Below are 27225 nucleotides of genomic sequence, written 5' to 3'. Positions count from 1 at the left end.
TTTTGCTCTGAACAGCACGACTGTGATTCTTACTCAAAGTAAAATGTATTATTTACATATAATTTAATGCACAATACCAGAACAAGCCCCGGTTCAAAACTTGAGTATGGATGCGGTATCTCGTCTTGGTGGTTTAAGGGGCTTGATAACAGAAAGAACCTCTTTGGCATACTGGCTGTGGTGCAGACCAGCCTCCCGCAGGGCCTGCTCCACCCGCACTCTTGGATCAGACACAATCTGGAAAGCAGATGTGGAAAAAACTCCCACAATAAATAATACATTTCCAGCTGTGTCATACTGGATCACACTCACTATCTTACCGTTGTTTGTTTTTATGGTTTACTACAGATTTAATACTTGAAACAAGATTAATCACTAATCCTTCGCGGTTTGGTATTGGTGGAGAAGATTTGCACAGTTTGAAAATCATTAGTCATTGCCTGTGTTATACAATAACCAAATGCTGACCTGTTCTCTACAGTTATGACAAAACTTCACACACAGGACTCTAAAGTACACTGATACACTAGGTGGCCTTGAGATCAAGGCAGTGTTTAAAGGTCTCTGACATGAGGGCAAACGTTGTTTGATCAGTGAGCCAGCTTGTATAATTTTCTCCCACTGCATGGGCCAGTGGTCAGTCTCACTCAAGATGACACTAAACAACAGGTCAACAGGTGAACATCAGACTGAGGAAAGAGACCTTTGCAGGCTCATAATATAGAGCAGAGATAAGGAATATGGGGCAAATGACCATGCAGCTGTGGAGCAGACAAAGCTAAAGGTTATAGGAGAGTAGATGTCATCATGCCTCACCTGTGTGTCTGTGTATGTGTTAATACTATAGAGAGGCTGTTGGAGCTCAAACTCCTTTACATTCAAGTGTCGACTCCTCCAAGCCTCTGTATCTGCCATCATCCTCTCTGGGTCTGCCTCTGCCACCACTCCAATCTAATAAAAGGGGAAAAAAACATTTAATATAGTGATAGCATACAACTGTCTTCTTACTTAATGCCATAAGGTGGCAGTGATGCCTCGACTCAGATGAGGATGAGCGCAGGTCTTCCCTTGAGGGTCATTTCAACTGACAGAGACAATCAGAGTGGTCGAAAAGGTTAAGGGCAGATAACGATCCACCTGGTTTCTGAGAACTTCCAGACGATGCTGTTTCTCTTCTTCTTCTCTGTGCCGCTCCAGCTCCCGCGCCTCTCTCTCCTCCCTTCGCCACTGCAACATATCTGCCCGAAACTGCACCCTAGAGGGAGCACAGAGGGTGTGGACATCAGACCTAAACAGCTCCTCTTTTCCTCTTCCTCTTCCTCTGCCACAACCAACGTTACCTATCACTCCTGACACAGCAGGCCTGCAGGCTGTGGAGGGTTTTATGGAGCTCATCACCTGTTTTTATCTCTTTCTCAGCCCCCTATGAGTCAACACCATTATCTGGTATTAATGCCAGTCTGTGTGAGTGTCTGCAGAGAAATGCTAATCAAATCACAACAAACAGGATGTTTTACAAGCAGAATCCTTTGTTTTCAAAGAGTAACTTAACAGCTAAAAAGCACTGCCCTCTCTGGGTGAAACAGGGATGCACTCTACATGACTGAGGCATTAGAGGTTAGCAAAAACAAGTTTTCAGCTGCTGCTAAGCTGCTGTTAAAGTGCATGAAGTTTAGGAAATCTGGAGTCATCAAATACAGAGGTTGGCCCCTGAACATCCCCTTTTCAACTCTAAGGTTGTTAAAAACATCTTATTCCACATTTTCTGGCATCATCACACATATAAGCTTGTTTGAAATTTGGGACACTGCACTAAAATTTCTATGAAGTTCTGGGAGGTTAAACATTGTTTGGCTGCACAAAATGTTGCATGACAGCAGGTGCTGCTTGTTAAGGGGCATAAAAGTAAAATGAATCCTCAGATAACTTCCATAAAGTTGGGTGATGGATACAAAATAACACACTGAGGCAGCAGAGGCTGAGATATCCTGACTTTTAGTCCTTGATGTTGAATATATCAATAAAAAATGTGATTTGCAAAATGCGGCACGGTGTCGCAGCTGGTAGTGCGCGTGCCTCACGAAAAGAAGATCGCCGGTTCGATCCCCGGGCGGGGCTTTTCTGTGCGAAGTTTGCATGTTCTTCCTGTGCATGCGTGGGTTCTCTCTGGGTACTCTGGCTTCCTCCCACAGACCAAAAATATGCGCATTAGGTTAATTGGTGACTCTGAAATTGCCCCTAGGTGTGAGTGTGAATGGTTGTTTGTCTTGTGTGCTGCCATGCGATCGACTGGCGACCAGTCCAGGGTGTACCCCGCCTCTCGCCCGTTGACAGCTGGGATAGGCTCCAGCCCCCCCGCAACCCCAAAAGGGATAGGCGGTATAGAAAATGGATGGATGGATGATTTGCAAAATCTTTTTGATTGTAAGCCCATAAGAAAAAGGTAAATGCACACGTTATGTATGGTAATGGATGGGAATAATGTTTTTTTAGGGTTCGGAATTCTCTTTCAACAACTCTTTGAAAACTAAAGGTCCCATGGTGCAACACTCACCTCTCCTTATCTCGCCTTGCCTGCTCTTCCATAACGCTCCTCAGATAAGCGAGTCTCTCTTGATCCCTCTGCTCCAGCACCTCCATCCTCTTCTTCTGCTTTAAATAAAACTGCCTGACCTGGGGGGGAAACAGCAATTTACAAAGAAGAACAACAAAAAGTTAACAAGAGCCACAGGAACAGTAGCCACACTGCCACTAATTCGAATCCCACAGAACTCTTAAGATCATCATGTCCTATTGATTGTGACAGAGCAGGAATCAGATAAGTGTAAATAGAGGGAATGAGATGATATTTCAATGTCTGACAGACTATTGTGCTAAATTATATGGAATCCAATGCAGCCTAAATGCTCTCATTAATCAGAGTGTCTCAGGGTGCCCATGCTCTTCTAGCAGACCCCTGAGGAGAGAGTTAATTAAACAGTCACACACACACACACACACACACACACACACACACACACACACACACACATAGATTCTGGTATCGTTGTACCTGTGAGGACAATAATTAAATTGAATGATCAGAATACCCAGATAATTGTAACAACATATGCTTTCAATTTGATCAATCCACAATTAGGTCCTTGAAACATCTTGAAGCTAGAGTAATTATGGTATAGTACTATGGTTATATTTCATACAAGCTCTCCATGGCCCAAAAGAAAATATATTTTTATTTACCTGATGCAAGTTATTTAAAAATGGCCACAAGTTTGGGACAACTTTGTATTATTTTCTGTGAGAAGTCATTCATACATCTGTACATTGAGCTGATGGACCACATATTATTTGGTGCTTTTGAGACGTACTTTCCTTTCTGTGAAATCATTGCTATTTGTTTGCCCACTGCCTGGGAGCCAGCTGAGCCAATATGACTCTTCCTCGCTTTTTTCACTTTTGAGGCAATTTTCTCAGCACTGAAAACATCCATCGAAACCTAACCCATCTACACCTATTGTCCATTATGATATACAGGAGATCATTCCCGCTGAGGACAGTTCTGTGTTTTTGATTGACTGAGTTCTCTCCATTTTGAGCTAGCTGTGTGCATCTTAAGTGGGCTAGCTGCATGATAAAGAAGCAAAGGAATTTATAGCACAGCTGTAAATTATCTTGTTTTTTCCCCTCAAGATAATAAACTTCCATGCGCAAGATAGTAAGTTATGCACACTGCATATGGATGCTGTGAGGACAGAATGAAAAATACCATTTATCATCTAGAAAGATATTTACTGCAATGTAGTACCTATTTATGAAGGAGATCTCTTAGACAATAGTAATTTCGGCCAACTTGATCATAACACACCTGATAACAGATAGTAAGGAGTCAAATCATACAAAAGCTTTGCACACACTCACGCATAAGCGGTGATATTAAGCAAGTGCTGCAGGAAGAAAGGGACACATTGACTGTGATGTGTGTGTTGAGGACGTGTTTACTTTTTCTTTCTGCTGCGCTCTAATGGCCGTCTCCTTCTCCTGCTCCCTCTTTAACCTCGCCTCTTCTTCCTCTTGTTGTCTGGCGGCTATAACTGCCTCCAGCTTCGCCACCTCCTCCTGCTGGGCCCGCCACTGTCGCAGCTACAAACACAGATGCAAATACACACCAGGGAGAAACAAAAAGCAGGTTATTGGCCATCAACAGCTGTCTTGACAGAATCTCTCACATGGAGACAACCAGCTGGGCCCCACTGCCACGGTGCCGAAGTGCGGCATGAACTTCAGAAGAGGTGTCAAAACTGCTTTTCGCACTGTGCGTCACCTCAGGACCTATCAAATATTGAATCATAAAGACACCTTCATGTTTGAGCACTATTACAAACAGAACTTATTCTAGCGAGAGGAGCGCTGTACAGCAACTCAGGTCAAGTGTTGTAAACAGTTCCACAAAGTATAAAAAAACTCATTTTCACCTGGATACCCATCCAACGTTAACACTGTAAAGACTCTGAGCCTCATGCAAAAAATGTATCTCTGAAGTTTCAGCTTTATATTATCAAAGAAAAGCAAATTAATGACTATGATTTTGTCTCATTATCCAATTGAGCTTAAAGGGCTTTTGTTAAAATAAACAGCATGAGTAAACCACATGTTAAGTTATGGAAAATATGGCAATCGCCAAACATGGAGATACAATCGCTTGACAAAACATTGACAAATGCTTCTCTCCTAAAATTGTGTTCATATGTTTGCAGTGAAAGCAATCATCGCTCGCCAAGCTAGATATGTGGAAACAGACGGTCTAAACTTATCACACACGCACACACAGTCCAACATTTGCTGGGGAGTGAGTGACAGGTTCGTTATGCAGCAGCCTCTCGGTGGTGTGCCGGGTATTAAAGTGTTGCATTCCGACCGGGCAGACAGATTCACAGATCTATCAGAGGAGAGCTTAGGAATCCCTGGAGGAATGAACTGCAAATTAACATGGTCTCACACACATTAGCACCAGCAGTATCATCAAGTCAATCATACTTGATGTCTGCAGCAGCTGTGTGTTTGAGAGGGGTCTCAAAACAATCCAGCCTCTAATCCAGTTCCACTTCCAGCGTAGAAGCTGCAAACACAACAGGATTCTTCTCACTTAGAAATCAAAATGTTCTCCCGTGTGGACATTTGGGGCTCTATTTTCCTGGAACTGGTTTAATATGCAATTTTCATGACCTGAAGAGCAATCCAGAGCAGTGACAGTGAGAACGATGGGGTAAAGATAGTAACAGCATTATGTCAATACAACCCTGATTCCAGAAAAGTTGGCATGCTGCGTACAACCTAAATAAAAACAGAATGAAATCATTTGCAAACAAACTGTGTTTACTGAGTACGGTTTTACAAAGTGTTCCTGAGCTCATGCAGTAATATCCTTAAAACAATCACCAGTTCACAGAGTGGTGAACCTCCCTCCATCCTTGCTTGTGAACGATTGAGCCTTTCGAGGTGTCCCTTTCATGATACTATCACCTGTTAGCAATGAGCCCATTTACCTGTGGAATGTTCCAAACAGGTGTTTTTGGAGCATTCCACAATGTTCCCAGACTTTCGTTGCTCCTCTCCCAACTTGTTTGACACGTGCTGCTGCATCAAATTCAGAATAAGCACATATTTACAAAAATCAATGTTGATGATTGATTGATGATTGAATTGAAATTCAATTGAATATAAGTCAAAAAGGATGACCATATTCTGTTTCATTTAGGTTTTACACAACGTCCCAACTCTTTTAGAATCAGGGTTGTATTTATGCTGATGCTGTGAAAAGCTGTTTTCCAGCAGTCTTGCTCAGTCCATTTGTCCTGTTTCGCCATTCCTGCGGTTTTTAGTACGAAATGTACACCCATTGGTGTTGGTGTTTACTCCAATATTGCCTTGTGCAATATAATCTTGTGCTTGTGAAAGGTCACAGGAGTGATTCCAGTGACTACCTCCGCTGCCCCGAGTAAAACACCAAACCTCCACAAAACCTCAATAACAAACTCAAGTTTCGACACAGGTTGAAAAGATGTCTAAAATGCATCAGTAGACATTGTGGACATCTTGCCTTGCAACATTATTTTTGGCCTTAAGAAAAAGCACCTATAGAGTATAAAATACCTTAGATTTTTTTGTATATGTCATGCATATACAGGGCTTAAATACATTTCAAATAATTCAGATTTCATGGCGCCCTCGTGGCCTAGGACTCTAACATAAAACCTGACCGTTACAGTACTTACAACAGCCTTACTTGGAGTCCAGCAAGGGACTTATGCTGCAGATCATTCCCCATCTTTCTCTTTCTCTAAATAAACTTAAAGGACCTTTGTTTTTAAAAATACAGAAAAAAAACAAGTGTGCAGACAGGATACCAGCATGCAAACATGTGACTGATAACACTGTCTTTGTTATTTTCCACACTCTCATAAACTAAAAAGTTCAAAGTTCGGTTGCAGTGATCACCTCAGGTCACACAGCGATCTGAAACGTGTCCTTATAGCTTAGATCCACTGTGAACACTGAAGAGCCACAGCGGCTGAATGTATTCTTGTTTAGGTAGAGATGAAAAGGCTTTTTAGGGAGCACAAAGAGAATAAAATGGTCATTATGTACAGTCTACAGTAATTTGTCACTGGAATCTCATTTTCTGTGAATTCAAAGGGAAATGGGACTCCATCCTTTTTCATGGCAGCAGAAAATGACTGCAGAGATGTCAGAATAACAAAAGAATGATAGCCTTTTTATCTGCACACTGCAGCCTGCTCGAAGCCTTTGTTAATACAACTGTACAGTTATCATGATGTCTTCTGTCAGGGGGCGTTGCAGCAGCCATCACATTTTCTATTGCAGGTCATCTAATGACAAACTTTCAATACACACCAAATGAAAGGAACAGATTTGGCATGAACTCATGCAAAACTGCAGAGCTTCAGACAGTGTCTCTGCTGCGAATTAGAGCAGCAAACTGGAGAGAATGAGTGGTGTATTTATAAGACCAGCACCACTCCTCCATATGTGGGACCACTCGACTGAGTCACATTAATGACACATGAGATTTTCTGAATCTTTAAAGGGGCTCGAACTAATATCCATTAAGAGATGAGAAAAACTTAACCGTGCCGTCATCTTTGTATTTCCACAGCTTCCTCAAGTCCATATCAAGAACATCACTTCGCTGTGGATAAATTATGCACATATGAGCAATTAACTCCTTAGAGAGCTGTCAGCTGAGACACCGTGTGGTCCTCACACCGTCTCAGCTACCGAGACTCTGTCGCGTCCATTCAGGCACCAGAGGGATGAAGACCTGTACTGAAACACTCAGGGACAGGGGATCTGCTGGCACACAGTGTCCTAGAGAATACACTGCTTACTGTAGTAGGGGCACACCGATAAACACACAAATTAATCTGTTTGTTTTGCCATGTACTCTGGAGAGCATGAAATGTAAAAATAAACCAAAGAAAAAACATTTCCTTAAAATCTCTCTTCTTTTGATTATTGTCGCTTGTCCTATTGGCCCGCTCGTTCCTTTCCCACCTGAGCATGTTGCAACAATCTGCCATCCCTCCAGGCTTTATTTACTCATGTGGAAAACACAATCGCTCATCAAAGATGCCTGGGAGTGAGATATAAGTGGGAGGCAAAACTAAAGCAAGGATAGAATAAAAGGCTTGGAAAGAACAATAACACAGAGAACAATGCCAGCTAATTACAGCAGCCAGAACACTGCAGAACAAACAGCTGATGATTTGAGAAAAAGAGTCTCAAAAGTCTGTCTTTCAGTGATAAATTAGAAGGGAATAAGCCATATCTCATGCATGAAATGTTAAGCAGTTATCTTAATCATCCATTTCATTTTACTTTTCACAATAAACACCTTCTATAGTTCTTATACTGTGTATCACATCTGGAGCTCCCTCTGAAAACTGAACAACAGCCATATGATCAGCAATTTCATCTGTGTCCACACATATGAATCCAGCCAGTCATCTTTGCATGGCCAATCTGTGGTTCTCAAGAAGCTGCTGTGGTCTGTGTGACAGCCCTGCCCTTTCCAAAACAGGGGTACACGGTAACTCTGAAATCAATTACCCTGGATTTCTTTCCACTACACGTCTCTCAGACGAGAGCTGGCAGCACACAGCCGTGCTCCTTATAATGAGGTAAGAACCAGACCAGCACTGACCAAAAATCATCCAATATATGCTCTCATCTGAATCCACGGAGGCACAGAGAAGATGAGACGTGGAGGGTGGCTATTTGCATAATCACAGCTAGAAAATTTGACGAGTAAGTAAGTTATGTTACCCTTCTATCTTACCCAACAAGCACCATTACAGTCATCCTTCATGTTTCTTTTTAATCTATTTTAAAATGCTGTTTGCAACATCGATAGAGGCCACTGCAAGAGGGTCTCTGTTAAATGAATTCATTTACAAATTTGCAATCAAGTATCATCTAGACCACTGGTTCTAAGCATACCTCCACAGAGCTCAAGTACCACTTTACTGGCACCACTCCAATATGTTATGAATGCATTATTAACTGGATGTTATTTAAAATTATATAAAAGTGGGCATGGTTACTATTTTTTCAATAAACATTACTTGAAACCATTTGAACCATTTATCCATTACTTTTAGTCATTAGTTTTAGTTTATCCATTAACATTATGTTCAGCTAGAATCACTATTTCAACTGTTCATGCATTATTATGAACTAACAATTTGAGCTGTTTGTTCATGACTTTAAGTGAACTATTTTCAACCTTTCTAGTCACATGCTAACTAGTTTTCACAGACTGTCAACTGCAACAGCTGGTGTTAATGTGTTACTGATTCAGGCGGGCAGCTGACAGGTCACCACCAAAATTACACCTATTTGTAATCCAATTTGGATGTTTATTTTCCTCCTTAACACAGATATGCGGATACATTTTTTGATCAAATCGCACTTTTTTTGTTTAGTTGTGTTAATCAGTTGGGCTGCTCACCCATATACAGTGCAAAATGCAGAAAAGCAAAGTTAAACAATTGAAGATGAACCCTTCCAGCTACATTGTGCAAGTCTTCTATCAAATCACATTCCACCATGCGACACACACAATAAAAAAGGAAGCAAAATAACAATAATAAAATCTGGAGTGTAGAAATGGGGTTAATCTCAAAAGGGGTGAGAGAGTCGCTCGGGTCAGAGGGAGCAGCTGCAGAAAACAAAGTGTTAAAGAAGCAGATGCACCAGGAGGAGAATCCATCTTGTCTCACCACTGTCACTGTGCTGGGATGATAAAGGCAGTGGGAAGAAAGACTGGATGCAAACAGGCGTCCATCTGAGCCTCCACACAAACTCAAACATGAGCACATGCACTGGATAAACAAAAAAACATAGATGTGGAAAAGCCAAAATGAAAAAGGCTGAGTGATTTTATTTTTCTTATTACCTCAGAGAGCCGTGAAAACAAAACTCAGAAATGTGTTTGCCATAGTCAGAGGCGTTTAGTTTATGTCCTACTGCAGGTTTCCCTGTATTGGAAGTCAAAGGCCCCTGCTGATGTCAAAAATACATTAAATAGGAGCTTGCAGATACACATGGCTGTCTTGAAGGTTGTATTCCATTATTTAAAAACCTGTGATGTGTTTTTTCCCGACACATCAGCCGAAAGTAGCTCCATTCTGGCAGAACTGAATTTGATTCTTCACTTGCACCAGTAGTAAAAGACGGAGCACAGCAATGGACGAAGTGAAAAGAGTCCAATCAAATGCAGTAATCAGCTGCATAATAAAAATGAGTTAGGAGAGCAACAATACAAGTCTTGTTATGGATTATGTTCCTCAGAGTGAAAGAATCTGCATGATGTTGATTCCATGACTCAAAGCAAACATCCAGCAAAACAGTTTAAAATAGGCCTTCACTGTGAAAAATACACTAATTAATGTTTTTCATAGATACTTAAGGCAATAGGAAAATAACACATAACACAGCATGCCCTTCCCTCTCTTCTCCCATATACTGCTCTGCATGTTTGGTAGAGTAAATCCACTTGAGACGGTGCTGCTTGGATATGGCACCTTCCTTCTTGAAGGTGAGGCAGTAATAATAGTAATAATATTAAACTCCAAATAATCACCTGTCACCCTCTTTTGAAACTGCATTCCGGTCCAACCTTTGTTTTAGGTTTAGAGAGAGATTTTGGTGACAATCATCTGGCATGCAGCAGTAAATCAGAGTGTTTATGTTTACAAGTTTGCACAGCTTGTAAATAAAGCCCCAGCTTTTATGACACAGTTTTGCTAGAAAATTAAATGCCAACACTGAAAATCAAAGGCAGGGGAAAATTTTGAAAAAAATAATTAGAATGTATCTGGAGGCTGATTGTAAAAATGGATTCTGAGGGCCTGAGAAAAGACTGCAGCAGAAGGCTTCTCAGTACGTTGGTTCACAACATACCTGGCTTGAATATGCGCAATTGCTATAAATGTGCATACACAAATTCCCAAAGTTCTCGCTTCTTAAACTATGCATTAGGTAGTAATATGGGCTGGTGCAGAGTAGAATCGCATGTCCACAAGAAGCTAAATCTGGGGAGATTCAAGCTGCAGGTGAAGTGAGAACATGCAAACTCTAGGAAGCAAAGCTAGGACCAAAACCATTCTGTCCCTTGTCTGGTGATACGTCCTGTTATGTGAATGAACTAGACAGCCCACATGATGGCCCACACCGATCCTACTTTAGCACATGAGAGTGTCGTGTTATCTAATCAGCCACAGGACATAAGCACCACTTTCTTTAAAACTAGCAGGCAAAGCAAATTCAATTTGTACAGCACTGCATCAACAACACATGGATTTGTTCACATGAGTAATTTGTTTGTTGTGTGAGTGCGAACTAGCACCCCTCAGAGACAGCAACATCATGTTTGCAAGACCATCCTTATTAGCTTGTTTGCATTCACAGCCCATCCCAAGTGGCAGCTAAAGCGAGCGATGCTGTCAGGCAGCCTGGCGTAGAATGTGGTCTCGTCAGCAGATATACTGTACACAAGAAGGCAGTCAGACACTGCTGCCTGTCTGGTCGCTCACATGTCTCTTCAACAACTATCACATCTACACATGTGATGGGAAGAGACACAGGAAAAAATGCATCATGCTAAGTATATACTGGAAACATGCACAATTCTGTCCACTCCATCGGTAGATGTGAGTGAGTGTGCCTTATAAAGAAGAAGAACCACAGAGAGCTCATACTGTGTAAGCTGCAGAACAATGAACAAGTATAATATTAAAGTTATACATCCACTTCCTGCAGGGATGAAATATGAGTTGGAGGCATGGACATGTAGCATAATTGCTAGCATAAAAAGGGCCGTGTCATTCAGTTGGAAATGTTCCTGAAACGTGACAGCTCCTGGTGTGAAGGTATGCCAGGCACTAACCTTCTCCCTGAGATGCGAGCAGATGTCCTGCTGGTGCTGGCGGTCTCTGTGGAGCTCCAGCTCCTCCTGGTGGGCATGTCTTGCCTCCTGCAGGGTGACCAGGGCCCTGGCCAGAAGCTCTTCCTGGTCTCGCTGCCACTGCTGGGTCACCGCTTTCAGCTGTGCCTGGCTGAAGCGCTGCCAATCCCACATGCGTTCATGCTCCATCTGGACAAACAACATGCATGGAGTTAGGCATTGTGTGCACATCGGATGGGGTTGACGCAAAGACATTACTGGCTGTCCTCACTGGTCAAGCATATTAGTCATTCTTATAAGAACTGAACAATAATCAGATGAATATGAAGAACAGTGTATAAGACTGAAGTACTGCGGACCAAATGGCAACACTTGTATTACACAGTGCTGTGCCAAATTGATGACATGCAAACAGAAATCCAAAAACACACCAACATGATATACTGTCTATAATCATGGCAGCAGGACCATAAGGAAAACTCTGTCAGATCTAGGTTTGCTGGTGTATAAAATGGTCCCTCTCTCCTGGCTGTGAAATGTCCTGAAGGAAAACAGTTCCTTTCTGTGTGAGGGATGCCTGTAGCTATTCATCATTGTGTCAGCGCTCACAGAGGCTGCATCACTTGGCTGCTTCAGTGGAACAGAGGGAATGATATTCATCTATGAGCTAATAGCGGCTAACTGACGGTGGGATGGCATTAGACGGCTGACTGGTTTTATTGAAAATGAGTGAGCTGACAGACCTGGCAACGGAACAGAAGTGCCAGAGGCAGTCAAGCAAACCCTGTTTATTAATGCACAACTTTAAAACTTGAGGAAGATCCACCCTTTGTTCCTCATTTTCCTGTGTCCTCTCCTTCACTATCCTTTCCTTTCTTGTGTTGTTAGAGGTGAGTGACCAGGACCACAGTATGTGCATGCATGCATGTTTGCACTTGTCACGCAATGTGTGTTTGCACATAGGTATGCACTTTTGCCAACACATTACATACAGAATGTATGTGGAAGCATCCACCGCACTGTGTCTGCAGTGCACACTTAAAGTGGCACGACACTTAGTTTAGCTGCTGCATCCACATTCCCTCTGCGGAGTGCTGTCTCCACGAGGATCGAGCCATACAAAGGAGGAAATAACAATGGCTTCCCAGATGAAGTCAGAATAGGTGAGAGATATGAATTATTTCTAATACTGCCATGCCACATTATGAGGGCATTACTATGCAGTCCTGCTGGTACTCTTCTGGCCTCCTTCTTGTTATGAGAGAGCATCAGAGAGTACCTCATAATAGACAATAAAGAGCCCCATCCAGCAGAGGGAGATGTCCACTCTGAGCTAGCTGGAGTATCGCCTCCTGATGGTGGTGAAACTGAGAGACTGCAAACGAACACAGAAAACACGTCCACATGCTTCTGCAGACGGTATAAAGCGGCACCTTGCTGAGACATTGATATGCACTGATACGCGATGTTGCAAGAAATGATTTTGTCAAACATTTTGGAATTAAGAGAGCAAAGTGAGTAAATGTCACTATTATAAATCTCTAAACTCTCTCATACTCTATTTTCCTCAGGATAATTCTCTTCAAAATCAAAGAGAACAATTTCATACGATCAATATTTTTTACAAAGCATAAAGTAAAACTAAAAAATGTTCTCTCTCAAACTACTTTTCTCAATCTTAATCAAAATGGGAAAAAGGCTCAAAACAGATGATACTGCAAGCAAGTGAGCAGAGCATAGGAGCTGATTTATCACCAAGGTTCTTATATTGTTACACTGCACAAACCCTTTAACTGTGGTAATATGTCACACTTGCTATCTAGTTATGTAACAGAGCTCTTGTATCCTGCATTAGAATTTAACAAGGATGGACAACAGTAACAGAAAATGATGCAATCAGCCTGAAATAATTGCACACAGATGGAACTAAATAGCAGGTGAGCAAAATATTAATGCTCAAACAGGAATAGCTTTCAACACTCTAAAGTAAAAATGATAAGAAAAGCTCAGAGCTGAGACGCTGACTCCATACAAAAAATTCTGTAATTAAAGTGCTAACTATAGAATTTCCAATCGACCCATATGTCTCCAAGAGCAATGGGAATTATTTTTCACACAACAAATACAAGGGGAATATCTGCCCAAAGCAGCCTGCTGCCAAACAGACAGGATTCTTTTTTTCACTTCATTTCGGAGAGAGAGCCAAAATTTCAACAGCACAGAGCTCACTTCAACTCGGGGACCATCTTTTGAGCTTACTGGATACCAATCGATGTCATGCTTGTTCACTTAATTTAGATTTCGGAAACAGAAAATGCCCAAAAAGCCTGTGTAAAATCAAGATTTGATACACTATCAGAATAGCATTTATGCACTTAATCAGTGGGGTTCAGTCTGTAATTCACACTGATTACCCACTGCACACAAGCCAGTTTAATTATGACTAATAGCTGCATTAGGTGGAGTCAGTATTACATCAACTCTGGGTCTGTTTCTGAGGAACTGAAGAAGGAGGAGAAAGACTGTTGAGACACACATCTATACCCCCCCACCCCCCCGACTCCCCTCGAAAGCTGAAGGATCACAGCTCTAAATGCAGCACCCAGCTGGAACTGATATGAGGACAGGTCGCTGGGTGCGGGTGAGGGAGAAGAGCGGGGCTGGCGGTTGTCATGGCAATGCTGGGCGGTGGCGTGAGCGAGTTGTCCACACTGGGTGACATGGCACATCCTGCAGTGTGCTGAGCGGATCATTGTCCAGGCTTATCTGTGCGTCTGTCCACTCTGTTCAGGCTACTGAGCTGCATTGATCAGGGAGTTGGGGACTCACACTGCAGGGATGCTTCACACTGAGGGAGGGAGTCACATTTATAGATGGGTGTGTGTCAAAGTGTATTGATATACAGTATGAGCACGTGTGTGTGTCCATCCACATACATTGTGTGCAGTGCAGTCATGGGGACACATTTAAAGGGCAGTGGTCAGTAGTGCTCTTGAGCAAGGCACATAAAGCAGGTGTGAATGGAACTGTTCAGTATGAGTATGAACAGGAGTCCCTTGAAAAAGAGAGCATTACTCTCAGTGAAACGTCCAGCAAATCATAATCTAAACTATTTGATTATCAAAATTATTGCTGAATTATTGCTGATTAATTGCATGTTCAATGTTCCAGGCCAAGGCCGAACAGTGTGTGCATGCCTCTGTGTTTACTGTCCATGCATTGAGCTTTTTCTCTTTATTGGATCAATTTAGCTGATCTATTTAATAATGTACTAAACCAGTTTTCTTTTTCCTCAGCATATTTTACCAAAGGACTGACCAGCTCTTGCCTAGTTTTCTCAGGGAAGAGTCTTTGCAGCATGTCCATGCAGAGTGCTCTGTGGTTGGGGACGTCATGAGTGTACTGAGACAAAGTGAACTGGAAGCGTTGTTGGTCATCTGCACGCCAGCCACAGAACCTGCAACAGATTCCAGAACCAAGAAAACACATGATCAAAAAATAAATAAACAGAAGTAAATAATAAATATAAATATATAAATAAAACTACAACACTATGTTCCTTCTTCTTCGTTTCACTTCATTTCATTTCCAGACTGTACATATAAGAAGTCACGTACTACTCATAGAAACCAGAAGTGCTACATAGCGACCATGTGGAAATAAAAATAACGTTATGAAATGGCTTTGAGATATTGACAGAATCAACCTCCTGGTGAGGAAGACTTGTCACGTTTGATAGCTGAGCTGCTGAGCTTTACATCTCCCGTCTTGATCTGCCTGTCTGTCGTCATACACTTATTACACATGAGCTGCAAAAATCACTACAGTGTTCTCATTTAGTCAATGTGCAAGCCCTTAGCAATTATGCAAAGAGGGAACTTTAGCTTGCCTCAAGCCTACCTGTCTGTTCTTTGCAGTTGCTCTTGGAGACTCTGCAGCCTGCTCTGGTACCTCCCTGACAGGGAGTGGAAGGCCTGGATCAGGGAGTCCTTCAGCTCTGGGTAAGGGCAGTCTGAATCCAACACCTCCTCTGGAATGTTTTCTGTGTTCATCAGATTATCTGAAGAACCAGTAAGATATTTCTGCAAAGGACAATATGGCCGTCTTTGAGATTTTGAATGAAATGCTTAGACACTGATCACTTCTTAAGATCAAATGTAAGATATAATACAGAACGGTGATTTGCTGAAACAGAAGGAGAATATTTAAAACCAGCAGAGAGAAACTTACCTCCAATCCAAGGCCAATTATCTCCTCTTCTAAGGCCAGGTAGTCTGCGTGGAGTTTTGCAACTATGTCATCTTGTTGGTCTTTAACAAAGTTTATCTGGCGATTAGAGGACATGAGCACACAAAATAGTCTGAAACTCAAGCTACACCTTATTTCATGCAGGGGAATCAAACTGGCAAGTATGAACTGTCACCTAACTATCAAATGGACTAAATTGTTTTGGGCAACAGGAGTTCCACATCTTGCCCTGACTATCCAGGAATTCCTCTAACATCAATAATGCTTTGAAAGAGACTCTTCTTACAGCTACAAATCTTGGACCGTAGGGATCCACAGAGCAGATTATTGACTGCAACACTTTCTTCCTTCTTGTTATGCTACGTCTGCTCAAATCAACAGTACTGGTTGAACTCAGGTCCCCCCTGCCCTCTCAGACATCTTGATCCAAAAACATTTGTCAGACAGTGTGACTCAGTAAAAGCAAGTAATCAGTGCTTATTTTTCAAGATGCTAGAAAAGGAGGAAGAAGGAAAACAGCTGGTTAGGAGCGGAGGCAATGTTTATCAAATTAATTAGGCCTGTTTCTCTGTTTCAGAAAAGGAACATAGAGATTTGAATTGAAATTGAGGTAGCTATCTTTATTTAGACAAATAGTAAAGGAAATTTAAAAAAATGTAAGGATTGGACAAATTGTGGAAGAGCAATGAAGGGAAAAACTATGACTAAGACTATGTTAAAACAATTCAAAATGCAAGTGCAATGAAAGAAATCAGTCCTTTCAGTTCTTAAGTGACATTTACCAGCTCCTCTGTCCTTGAAGGCAACACATTTTCTTCATCTTGCCCTCTCAGTGAAGACATGTGTCTCAGTTTCCTCTAGTCTGTTTTCAAGCAGCTTGTTGTTGGCCCTCAGAGTGATCACATGCCCACCAGCACCCTTTTTAGCCGAGCATGACTACAGACTTGACTGCAGACTACAGCTGTGATTAGATGCTTGTCAATTGTTGTTTTGCACACTCAGTTTGCTCAGAGTTCAGCACTTGAGTCTCGACGGGGCATTGCTGCGTCTCCTTTTCTATTCCATCAGATGTAATATACTGTACATTGTTTATGGTGATGGCAAAATGATGACAGATTAAATGAGAGTTTAATTTGCACTTCTGTCATATGAAAGAGCAAACATTCAAACAGTTTGGCCTTGAAAGGAGGCAGGAAAAAAACATCAAACTCATAGACGTGCTCCATGTTCTAATTACTGATAAACAGAGGTAAGGGAGACGCCACCTCATACAAAAATGAATGATTAAGGAGAAGTACTGTTGGGCCATTAGACCTGATAGAAATAAATGGTGCACTTCTCACAGTTTCAGTTTTAATTTGACTCTCAAATCTGACTGTTGGATGATACTATAAAGTGCCAAAACAATTCACAGTCTGTAACAGGTAAATTTCATACATGTTGATTCCCTTTTCCACAGCAGTAGAGTGCCCATTTTCTTCATTTTCTTGTTTCCATTTAAAACACTCAGGAATGGAAGTGTAATTACATAGCACCTGAAAAGAATCTCTCTCTGAATGTGCTGTGAGTCAGACAGTAAAGCAACATGGTGGCATAAAAAACAGATCAAATGGACAAAAGAAAAGAAGAAAAGACAAAAGGAGGGGTGGGGGTTGTGCTATTGTGCCCATGCAATCAGGTGGCAAGGGGCTGTGGGCCAGCAAGAGTAGAGGGGGTCATGGGAAAGAAACAAGCGTGAGTGGGCTGCACAGAGGAGACAAAATGGCTGGCAGACAATTCATTCCAAGTATGGTCTGTTTTTAAAGACCCCCGCTTACTCCTTAATCTCACCATTCATCTCTAGATCTCGCAAAAAGCCTCTGAGAGTCAAAGGCAGCATTTATGACTTTGGGACTGTGGACATCTAACAAACAAGAGATTCATGGACAGTGAATGCAACACTGTGTGCAAGCTGAGACAGACTGTTATGGTTTGGTACCTGCAGAGAGTGAGCACAGCTAAGATTCATTGTTGAAGGCTTTGAGTGTACTGATGGAATAAAACACTCCCAAATGGTTCGCTAATCGCCGAGGACACAGGCTGCGAGATCAAGGATTCTCAAAAGCTGAACCATGTTATTTTTCTAGCCAGGTGCAGTAAAAGACTGTATCAATTTACTTTTCTGAGATTTCGAAATCTTGCCATTCTGCAACCTTTTACAAAGTCAGGTCTGTTAAGACTAACTATGGTCACAACAGCGGACTCTCAGACATATCTTCTCTTCATATCACACAGATACCTGTTGTATCACTTGTTCCCAGTCTGATCGATGGGCAGTGAGCTGCTGATGCTGTACTTCACCCAGTCTGAAGCACAGGTCATCTTTGAGCTGATGAACAGGCTCCACAGTGGCTATCCTGAACGCCTCTCGCTCCTTCTCGAGGACCAGGCCTGAACCCCAACATGGACATACAAGGACACATATTAGTACAGTATTTCCAACCAGCACAGACTGTTGTTTTACTTATACCATTTAAAAACTGTTAGTGTTGTTTACCATAATCTTGAAGTGAGAATATGGCAGTGTCTGTTCCACCATTTGGTCTGATCTGCTCTAGAAAACCATGGACATCGTTCTCAGCCTTCTCTCTGTTTCGTGAGAGAAAGATAAAACCATATTAAATACAACCATATGACATTAGTTAATTCAGCTACAATTACCATTTACATTAGATAATCCATAAAGACAGCAAGATAATGGCACTTTGTTCAAATGATTTCTTTTTAAAAAACAAATAATTCTGGGCACATCTATACCCAGCATTCGCTAGAAGCATTGCTAAGCTAAGATTAGCTTCCAAGATATTGACAGGGAACTTTCAACTCTGATCTTTTTAACCTACATACATTTATTTCACCTGAGCAAACTAGCATACTGTTTGCTTGCTCTGCACCAGAATAGAATACCATTAACTGTTAGAACAGTTAAAATCAATGGACCAATTTTCCAAGACAACAATGAAAGCTCTGAGTTGACCAACCATTCTCCTTACTGAATACACGCAACCAATCCTAGAAGAAGTCCTCTGGAAGTGTGCATTCAAAAATGACTATTTATTTTTGTGAAATTAGATAAGTATTACACTCATAATATGCTTAAAGTATCCAAATTAAGATCACTCGTTATGCAAATTACTTAGTTATTTTGCCCCAATTCCATACTATTGCTATGATGCAGTGGAATAAGGACCAGGTCTATCTTTGCATTTGACTATCACACACACTGTCTCAGACTCTACCAGGCCAAGGGAGGGTGTTACAGCTCTTGTTTACTTCTTACTAACTGGTCCAGTGGTTGACGTGATTGTGAATGTAGGCAGAGTAACCATAGAGATACACTTGCCTGTTTTCCCTGTTGATAGGGCGGATTTTGAATCCCAAAGTAATTTAACTAGATATATGTGTAGAGAGTCGCAAGCAGTGGCATATCTTCATGACTAGGCTCATTACTGAGACTCACGCTTGTGTACATCATTAACCTTGGGTGGCTCAGACACAGTCATTACGCAGCTAAACAAGCTGCACCCCAGAGCCAGTGCTGCCCTTCTCACTTCACAAGGCATGACACCGCCGGGGCCCCAGTACCACACGTCTGCCTCAGCATGCACACAGAGGGGTATCTGAATGGTATACCCCTCTGTCCCTACACAGCTCTAAGCCCCCACTTCTCTCTGTTTCTCCCCCTTTAATTCAATGTCATCACTGCAAGAAAATCAGCTTAAATTCTTCATCCCTTCACTTCTTGTTTTCATACATACATTTTTCTCTTTGGGCTTACTTTTGTCCCCCCCACCTCTCTTTACACCCTGTTTTTTTCATGCAGGTTCCTGTCTGGGCTCAATGGGGCTTAAGTGGAACGGTTGCGTGGTGTAATAGCAGATTCAGAAAACTGCAGCAGATAATGACAGGGAGTAATAGGGGGCTCTTACTCAGCCTTTTGCAGCCTGGGGCACTCTCTGCTCCACACCTGTCTGTGCTGCCGTAATATGGAGCTCTCCTTGGTTGCCTTGGCTGCACAGCAAGTCTTTTGAACCTGTAAGACAAGGTTTAATGCACAGCAGGAATAAACAGTTTCCCTGGAACTGGAAAACCAAAACAATAAATCGCTGTAGTGTTTGGTTTTAAATACAATTTAGCTGTGACATTTACTTGTTCCTGCAAATAATGAACTTCATCTGGACAAAGCTGATTCTGGAGTGCTTAAATGCATCAATTATCTGGAACATTTTGTAACATCAGAAAAGCACAGCAAATATAAAGTGAATACATCACGATGTTGCAAGGACGGTGAAACATGAAATAGGGAATTTTTCTTTTCTTTTTGTCCTATGGTGAAGAATAAGTTGCTCCTTCCCTCTCTGCAGTCAGGGATGTTTTCGCACAGGCATTTGCTTCAGCGGTTATTAGTATTATTGTGTCTGTGGGAGGCTCATAAACTGAGGTAATTCAACTGAAACGTATCATTGTTAAAGAATGAAAGCAAAATAAACAGCAGCAAATTAAAATAATCAAGTAGAAACATGCATGAAGCATGATATGGGGGGTGGGGTGCGGTAGAAGTCTTAATCTCCTCTCATTTGTTTTCCTTTTTCATTACGCAGGAACAAGGCCCTCCTTCAGAGCACTCTCAGTGTAGCGATTCATTGTGTTTTATCAGTGTTTTCATACACAGGCCACTGGCTCAGATAATTGTACAAAGGAAAGTCTGACATAACTAATACATGGGTACAATCAATTTCATAGCAAATCTAAAGGAGTTAGGGTGTTGATTTATGTCGTGACTGTCAATGTGGGTGTCAAATTGCTGCTGCTGCTGCTGCTGCTGCTGCTGCTGCTGTTGCTGTTGTTGCAAAAGAAGTTTGAATGTATTGAGCTGGACATTTACCCTCAGGGTGACGCCAATGTTATAGTTATTGGAATCAACAGCGCTCAATCAGGAACTAGTGCTGCTCTGAAAGAAAAAGGCCAAATTGATGTCATCCCATGCTTCTTCCAGGGAATGTGTAATAGGTGATCTTAATATGCTATATTGCCTCTAACTCACCCAAACTGCAAAAACTGTGCCTGGAGCTAAACTTGCATCAACTGATTTCTGGGCTAAATGCCAAATAAAACAAACTGTTAATATACACCCTTATCGATCTTATATTAAACATTAAGCCGCAGATGGTCCAGTCAGATTCCCATTCCCAATGCATCAAGAAAAAACATCTCCACCATTTCAGTGAGCACTACTTTCTCATTATTTGGATCAAACTGATGTGGAGAAAATCTGAAAAACAAATATACTTTACATGTTTTCTATATATTGATGTGTTTTTTGGCATACTTGCTTTTCATTTTTCCTTTCTACAACTATGTTAATTTGTTTATTTATTGTTACGTACCAAAATACCAAAGCAAGTTCCTTGTATATGAAAATCTACTTGGCAGTAACCCAATTCTCATTATATCTCATTTCATATATCATCTCTTAATCCAGCCATTGTATATTTCCAGGCATATTTGATGCCTTTCAGACATCTCAATCAAAACCTTGACACTACATAAACAAAATCTGGCTGAACAAACATATTTTTGTTTTATGACCCACATGGGAAACCTGAGTTGAAAATCAAAGATACAAGAATGATGTTCCACTGCTTGTAAGAAGACCATAATATAGTCACAAGTCCTGTCTCTACTTCACTATGAAGATACTGTATAAATACCAGGTTTTCCTGCCCAATCACAATGGACTGTGTAATATACATTTCTTGCTTGCCATCGGCCATTTTGCCATGTCATAGTAGGAAAAGCACAGGTGTTAACAATGACTCTGTTCTATTGTTTCCTCATTTACTGCTCCCTTTATAATAGACACTAAGTAGTTTACTCTATACTCGCATCTATAAAATGCTACACATTGCATTGTGGGATTGGATCAGGAAACAGTGTACATGCCACAGACAACAGGGTTTCATTTCCAATGTGGGATTTTTTCAGTACACTATATCATGCATTCACTTTTTTTTTTTTTTTTTTTTTTTTACCAAGAATTTGGACACTGGGGGTAAATAAACGGCACTACTGTGAATAGCAAATAATGAGCTCACAGCCCAGGATCCTAAAACGTAAGCAACTAAATGGAATTCAGCCATCATCAATTTTCTAATTTGGACTACGAATTAGAATTTATTCGAATTTTGCTTGTCTTTGCTATTTTATATTTTCTTGAACCCACATCTTGAAACGGAGATAATCTTTGTGTCTATGTAAATTAATAAATAACTAACAAGGATGGTGGTGTTTCCATTCCGTACTTTCTGATTTTGCCTTAATTGTGCCTTTTTTTCCTCATTTTCAAATGTTTATTGTTGAATATTTTTACTGTAATGTAAGTTAGCCATATCCTTACATTTTCATACAGTGCTGCTGAGAATCTTATCAAAAGGCAAAATTTAAAGGTTTTAGTATCTACCAATGCTGCCAGTGCCTTCCTGGAGAGCAAAAATGATCCCATGCTTGAGGCAACTCATGGTCATTTATTTACCCTCTATCACATCACCAACGGGAGATGCTCTGAAAGCCTGCCTTTCAGCAGGGCAACCGAATGTGAACATAGCCACGTCTTATCTAGGGTATGCAGAGAGCAGGGTTGGAAGGAGCCACGGGCAACCATAATGATACTAAAAGGCTTCTGCCACAGTTTACCAATTAAAACACCGCAGGTCTAACAGCCTTATCTCCACTGCCCCCAGCATTAACTTTTTGCTCTGCTCAGTCAGATGACTATGAACCTCAAACTGTTTTATAGAAAACCCCAGGCAGCTAAATGAATATTCATGAAACTGGCAATGCTATTGTGTATGGCAGTGATATTATTGCTCTGTTTCATGTTGTTGGACAAACTATAAAGGTTATGCAATGCCTGTTTTATATGGAAGGAAATCCCTTTACAGTATGTGGTGTGTCAGAGAGAAGAAAGAAAGGTAGACAAACAGAAAGAAATGGCTCTTTTTACTACTAATGGAGACATGCTGCTTTATCACCTCACATTAAAATCGGGTTTTTGTCAGTTCAAGCTCTTCCTGGGGTGGGACTGTTAGCTCTCCTGAAAAGCATTTCATATAATAGTGTTTTTGCACATTCTTCCTCTTTTGCGGTTGAATCACCATGTTATTGAACGTAAGAGGAATAGATTTTTGAATAAATTGCTGTTTTAAACACAAGCGTGATATTGATAGCGCCCAATATTTACCTTTTTTCCAATTACATCAGACTCCAGGCGTTTGGCATCAAGAATGGCTTGCAGTCTTTTATATTCAGCCGGTTTGTACTTTGAGCTGCCAAGACCATTTTTCATCCGCAGTGTCAGTTTTTCTGCATGGATGAAAGCAAATGATATGGCTGAATTAGGATCACTGGAATTGTTGAAAATCTCATCACTTTTAATGTCTGAAGTAAAGTCTTTATGCTGACTTCAGCAAAGACAGAAGTAGAGGTAAAGACAAAGGAATAGCACCAGATGAGTGCTAAAGGATTGTATGAGTAATTTGGAAATTGTGTGTGGGGGGGTTACAGAGACCAAACTAACTGTGTCAGACAGTTTTTTGAGTACTTCAGCTGTGTCTCAAAGAGGCAGGTGAATAAACAGAAGCACTGCTGCCTCTGAAAAGCATCAAAGACTTGACAGTACCTGGTGAAATCAACATGAGGACTTCAGGTCGCATCTGTTCAACAGATCAATGGGTCACAAGTCAGCAATGTTTTCAAAAGCGATTTCTGCTGACTTACCGACATCCTCTGCTCTGTAGTTTGTACTGAACTTATGCAGATCTCTTCCACTCATCACTGTAAAGCTCTATTTTCATGCACTATAGTCCCTGCAAAAAAAAAAGATATAGCACTACATGTGAAAAATAGGGAGTGCAAAACTTGATAAAACATTCCACCTGCACAGGTATGTGGCTTCGGTGGGGTGATTCAAATGATTAACAGGAGACTCCAAGCCAAATGCAATAAAGCCTATCAAAAACCAAACTTTGCCATCAAGGTCTGCATGACATTGCTAGAAAATCAGCCAACTCTTACAAGTTTAAGTGTTCGGGAGGGGACAGATGGTGCACCCAGTGTGGTCAGATATGCCTCTGTGTCTCTCTGTGCCTTTGTTTTGGATAAAGCTTAAATAAATTCTGGCCAGGCAGGCAATGTGTCAGTTAAGATGCACAATGTGTAAAGGGCTGGCGTGAAGTATGAAGGAAAGGATTTAATTTATCTGTGAAATAAAAACTGATGCGCTGATATGGATCCATGGAGGATAATAGCTTTTTTGCTCATCTCCAGTAGAAGTAAATGTTTCTTTTTTAAAACGATGACCATTGATTAGCATTTTTCACATTAACAACAAATGGCAAGTTAAGGATATGATTCAGGACACAATAGCAGTCTAACATTATCTGTTGCTTTTCTCAGGATGATTGTCCAAACTTGAGAGGAACATTAAACCTTTGAATACACAGCTTAGAGAAGAAACTACAGGCGAATCAATTCATTAGTCATATAATCGAAAACAAGTTTGATAATCCATTAATCAATTCGATCTTTTTTTTTTCTTTTTTTTTTTTTACAAAAATACCAAACTTCTCATGTGTGATTGTTATTTGCTGGACCTCTATGATAGCAAACTGAAAAGCCTACCTTTGGTTACTGAACCGTTGTTTGGATATATCTGAGTCAAACAACTTTCATCAGAAACTGCGTTGGCACTTTTCACAGCTTTAGCTTTAGCTCCTGGATTGATCGAGGAAATAATCAATAATCAGAACTAGAATAGTTAGTTGCGGTTAGTTCTGCAATAATATGGAGGCACAAAACCTTACAAAACGCCACATGAGCTGGAAAGGTCTCACGGAGGAGCAGTTGTTTTATCTTGTCAGTTAGCTAGCTAGGTCTACACTGAAGTCAGACAACTGGAAATGTAACAAACATTTTGAACAAGAAGGGAGTTTTACAGAGCCTCGTGTTATAATTAAATGCAACACACACGACTAGTATCAAGTCTGTGCTATGCGAGTAAAATGAACATGTACCCTCTGCTCCTGAGCTTAGCTTACCTGGTACTATCCCTCCATGTACAGTGTACGGTTTGACAAAATTTGTAACCAAGGAAACTGTCATCTCGTCTGTCATTGCTCAATTCAACAGCGCGAACCTCATTGGGAACGCCCCCCACTCCCGTCGCAACCAATCAGGAGTGCGTACTGCTTCCCCACATTCCCACTGACGTCATGCACGCTCGCATTGCCTCGGACTGCTGGTGGGAGCAGGGAGCAGCGGAGGGGTTGGCTTCTTCTCCACTGAAGCCTTTATGGAGGCGCGTTTCACTCTTCCACACGCATGGGACTAAACGGCAGGACTTTACCGATGAACTTACAGGTTCCAATGTTGACCCGAGCCGCAGCTCAGCCAGCGCAGCAACAGTCCTCCTAAGGTATTTGATTGCTTTCCCCCCCGCTCCTCCACTAACTGCTGAATAATTGTAAGAACGTAGGGAAAAATAAAAGCATCTGTGCGCGAGGCAAGAGGGTATGCACTGCTACTTGAACTCAGAAAGTCGTGAATTCACTGTGTAGGGAAAGTGTTAGCCCTTTTTTGCGTGCGTCTAGCACAAGAGAAACTTCTTTACTCTTCTTCGCAGCGGGGGAGAATCTAATACTACGCTAATCTTGTTCTTGTGACCGATTCATCGCCGACAAAAGCGCACCTTTGAGGGACCTTCACTCGCCGTCTTCGATTTCGTGCTCATAACCGTTGGGATGAAAACTTAGCTGGCTAACGTGCAGAAACTGTTTCGGCGTTAGTTTTCGGGTGGCTTTTTTTTTTTTTTTTTTTTTAAAAACCTCACTTTTCACTAATATTGCCCTTGAAAGCGTGCTGAGAGGTGAAGGAAAAGGCAGGTGAGATTTTGAGTGTGGGAATCTCTGGAATGCGAGGTCGCCGAGGGGCGGAGATCCAGGCTCTCTGCTCCCACCAGATAAGCTTACCTTTACCTCACGTTCACTTGCTACATTCAAACTACGCCATATTTAATTACCCTAATCTGCATTGTAAGCAGGGTCGTTTCTTTTAACGTGAACCTCATTGCTTTGCACTGTGCAAGAATTACCTACCTTTTAGGATAAGGTAGACTCACCTTTGTTTTCCCGGAAGCTGCCGAAGAAACAGTCAAGTTACCTGGACGGTTGCATTTAGCTGCAGTATTCTTTTATCTTTTCTAATGAGCTCGGTGTCTCACAACGTAGGACACTCACTCAGGATTTATGCCTTTACACATGTCCATTACCGTGTGCCGCTTTGATTTAAAAGTGTGTCTCACATGCGACCAAAACCCCTTTGCTCAGTCTTCAGTTCATATTTCTATACTCGTCTGTGTGAACTATCACTTAAACCCCAGCGTGAGAAATGTCATTGCAACGGGAATGGAGAATTTACCATTCAACTTTAATCCCTCTGTGTCATGTTGAAGCCTGGTTTAAAAAAACCCAAAATTGCCGAAGCAGTTATTCATATGGGGTTTTTTTTTATGATGGATAATCAAGGTCAAGTCTCACCCTCTTATCGTCACACCAAAGATGCTGGGAGCAGTGATACAAGTCTCTCCTGTTGCCATGCAGGTGTGGAAAGGTCACCTGACCTGCCTGCATCACTGATGTGACCATAGTGCAGTTCATTTTTTTTTCCATTTCAGCCAACAGTGGAAGTGCATGTGGCAGATGAGATCATGTGTGAACTCTCTCTCACACCGGCTTGATCTGCACCACACACACACAAACACACTCACTCACTCACACACACACACACACACACACACACACACACACACACACACACACACACTCAAGAGAAGAATCTCTAGGTTACTCCCCTCGTGATTCACGTTACCGCACAAGACACACACTGCCACACAGCTGACAACCATTTAGGCTGGTTTACTGTGTACTGAAAGAACAGTGAGACGTTGGTTCGAAGAGTCCAGCTCTCCCTCTGCTTTTGTTTTCTAGTAGTTTCTGCTTGTACTCTAAGCAGTGACAATGTGTTTGGCACGAGATTTTTAGCAGGTCAGACGTTCAGCCAATCGGTTGTCAGTTTCATTTGCCATGCTGCATGTTGTTTATCACTCTTGCTGTGCAAGATAGTGATGCATGTTTGTGAAACTGTATTGATTATGCGGATGCTAGTGCTAAACTACTACTCGCCTGAAGAACGCCTCAGCAGACAAAAACACAAACATGCTTGCAAAAGACCTTTTGTGAGTTGGTGTGATTGTTTGACCCAGTCTTCTTGGTGGTTTCTTTTTAATGGGAAGTGACAACAGTTGAATAGTTCAGCGCCCTTTGGCGGGCCTCTCCTCCTTGTATTTCTTTCACCCCCTAATTCTGGCCCTACACCAAGGCTTAAGCCTTCACCTCTAT

General features: G+C 41.6%; 2 protein-coding genes across 6 annotated transcripts in view; one reads left to right on the top strand and one right to left on the bottom strand.

The window, feature by feature from the left end:
• Positions 1-93: 93 nt before the first annotated feature.
• Positions 94-23603, bottom strand: LOC139340730 (coiled-coil domain-containing protein 148-like). The gene is made up of 14 exons (XM_070976667.1): positions 23549-23603; positions 23013-23134; positions 19702-19805; positions 18270-18361; positions 18012-18163; positions 15716-15811; positions 15386-15567; positions 14804-14942; positions 11468-11674; positions 4000-4140; positions 2555-2673; positions 1138-1255; positions 817-951; positions 94-237 (listed from the first exon to the last, which is right to left on the bottom strand). Exons 1-14 carry the CDS (start codon positions 23601-23603, stop codon positions 94-96), a joined length of 1806 nt encoding a protein of 601 aa, XP_070832768.1.
• Positions 23604-25051: 1448 nt separating this feature from the next.
• pkp4 (plakophilin 4) overlaps positions 25052-27225 on the top strand; it is a 73872-nt gene continuing 71698 nt past the window's right edge. For 3 of the 5 annotated variants that reach the window (XM_070975940.1, XM_070975934.1, XM_070975933.1), the window contains exon 1: positions 25052-25244. The gene's annotated coding sequence lies outside the window, so the exon portion shown is untranslated. The remainder of the gene's footprint in view (positions 25245-27225) is intronic. The other 2 variants (XM_070975936.1, XM_070975935.1) reach the window with 1 other exon arrangement.

The sequence above is a fragment of the Chaetodon trifascialis genome, chromosome 12, assembly GCF_039877785.1.
Source record: "Chaetodon trifascialis isolate fChaTrf1 chromosome 12, fChaTrf1.hap1, whole genome shotgun sequence".
Taxonomy (NCBI): domain Eukaryota; kingdom Metazoa; phylum Chordata; class Actinopteri; order Chaetodontiformes; family Chaetodontidae; genus Chaetodon; species Chaetodon trifascialis.
This window is presented reverse-complemented; position numbering and strand designations above follow the sequence as displayed.

Coding starts and splice junctions, on each gene's coding strand:
- LOC139340730 (XM_070976667.1), bottom strand. CDS start 23,603: ATGAGTGGAAGAGATCTGCATAAGTTCAGTACAAACTACAGAGCAGAG. Junction 18,362..19,701: donor CCCAGGCTGCAAAAGGCTGA/GTAAGAGCCCCC, acceptor CTCACGAAACAG/AGAGAAGGCTGAGAACGATG. Junction 11,675..14,803: donor AGAAAACTAGGCAAGAGCTG/GTCAGTCCTTTG, acceptor TTGTTTGTCCAG/ATGGAGCATGAACGCATGTG.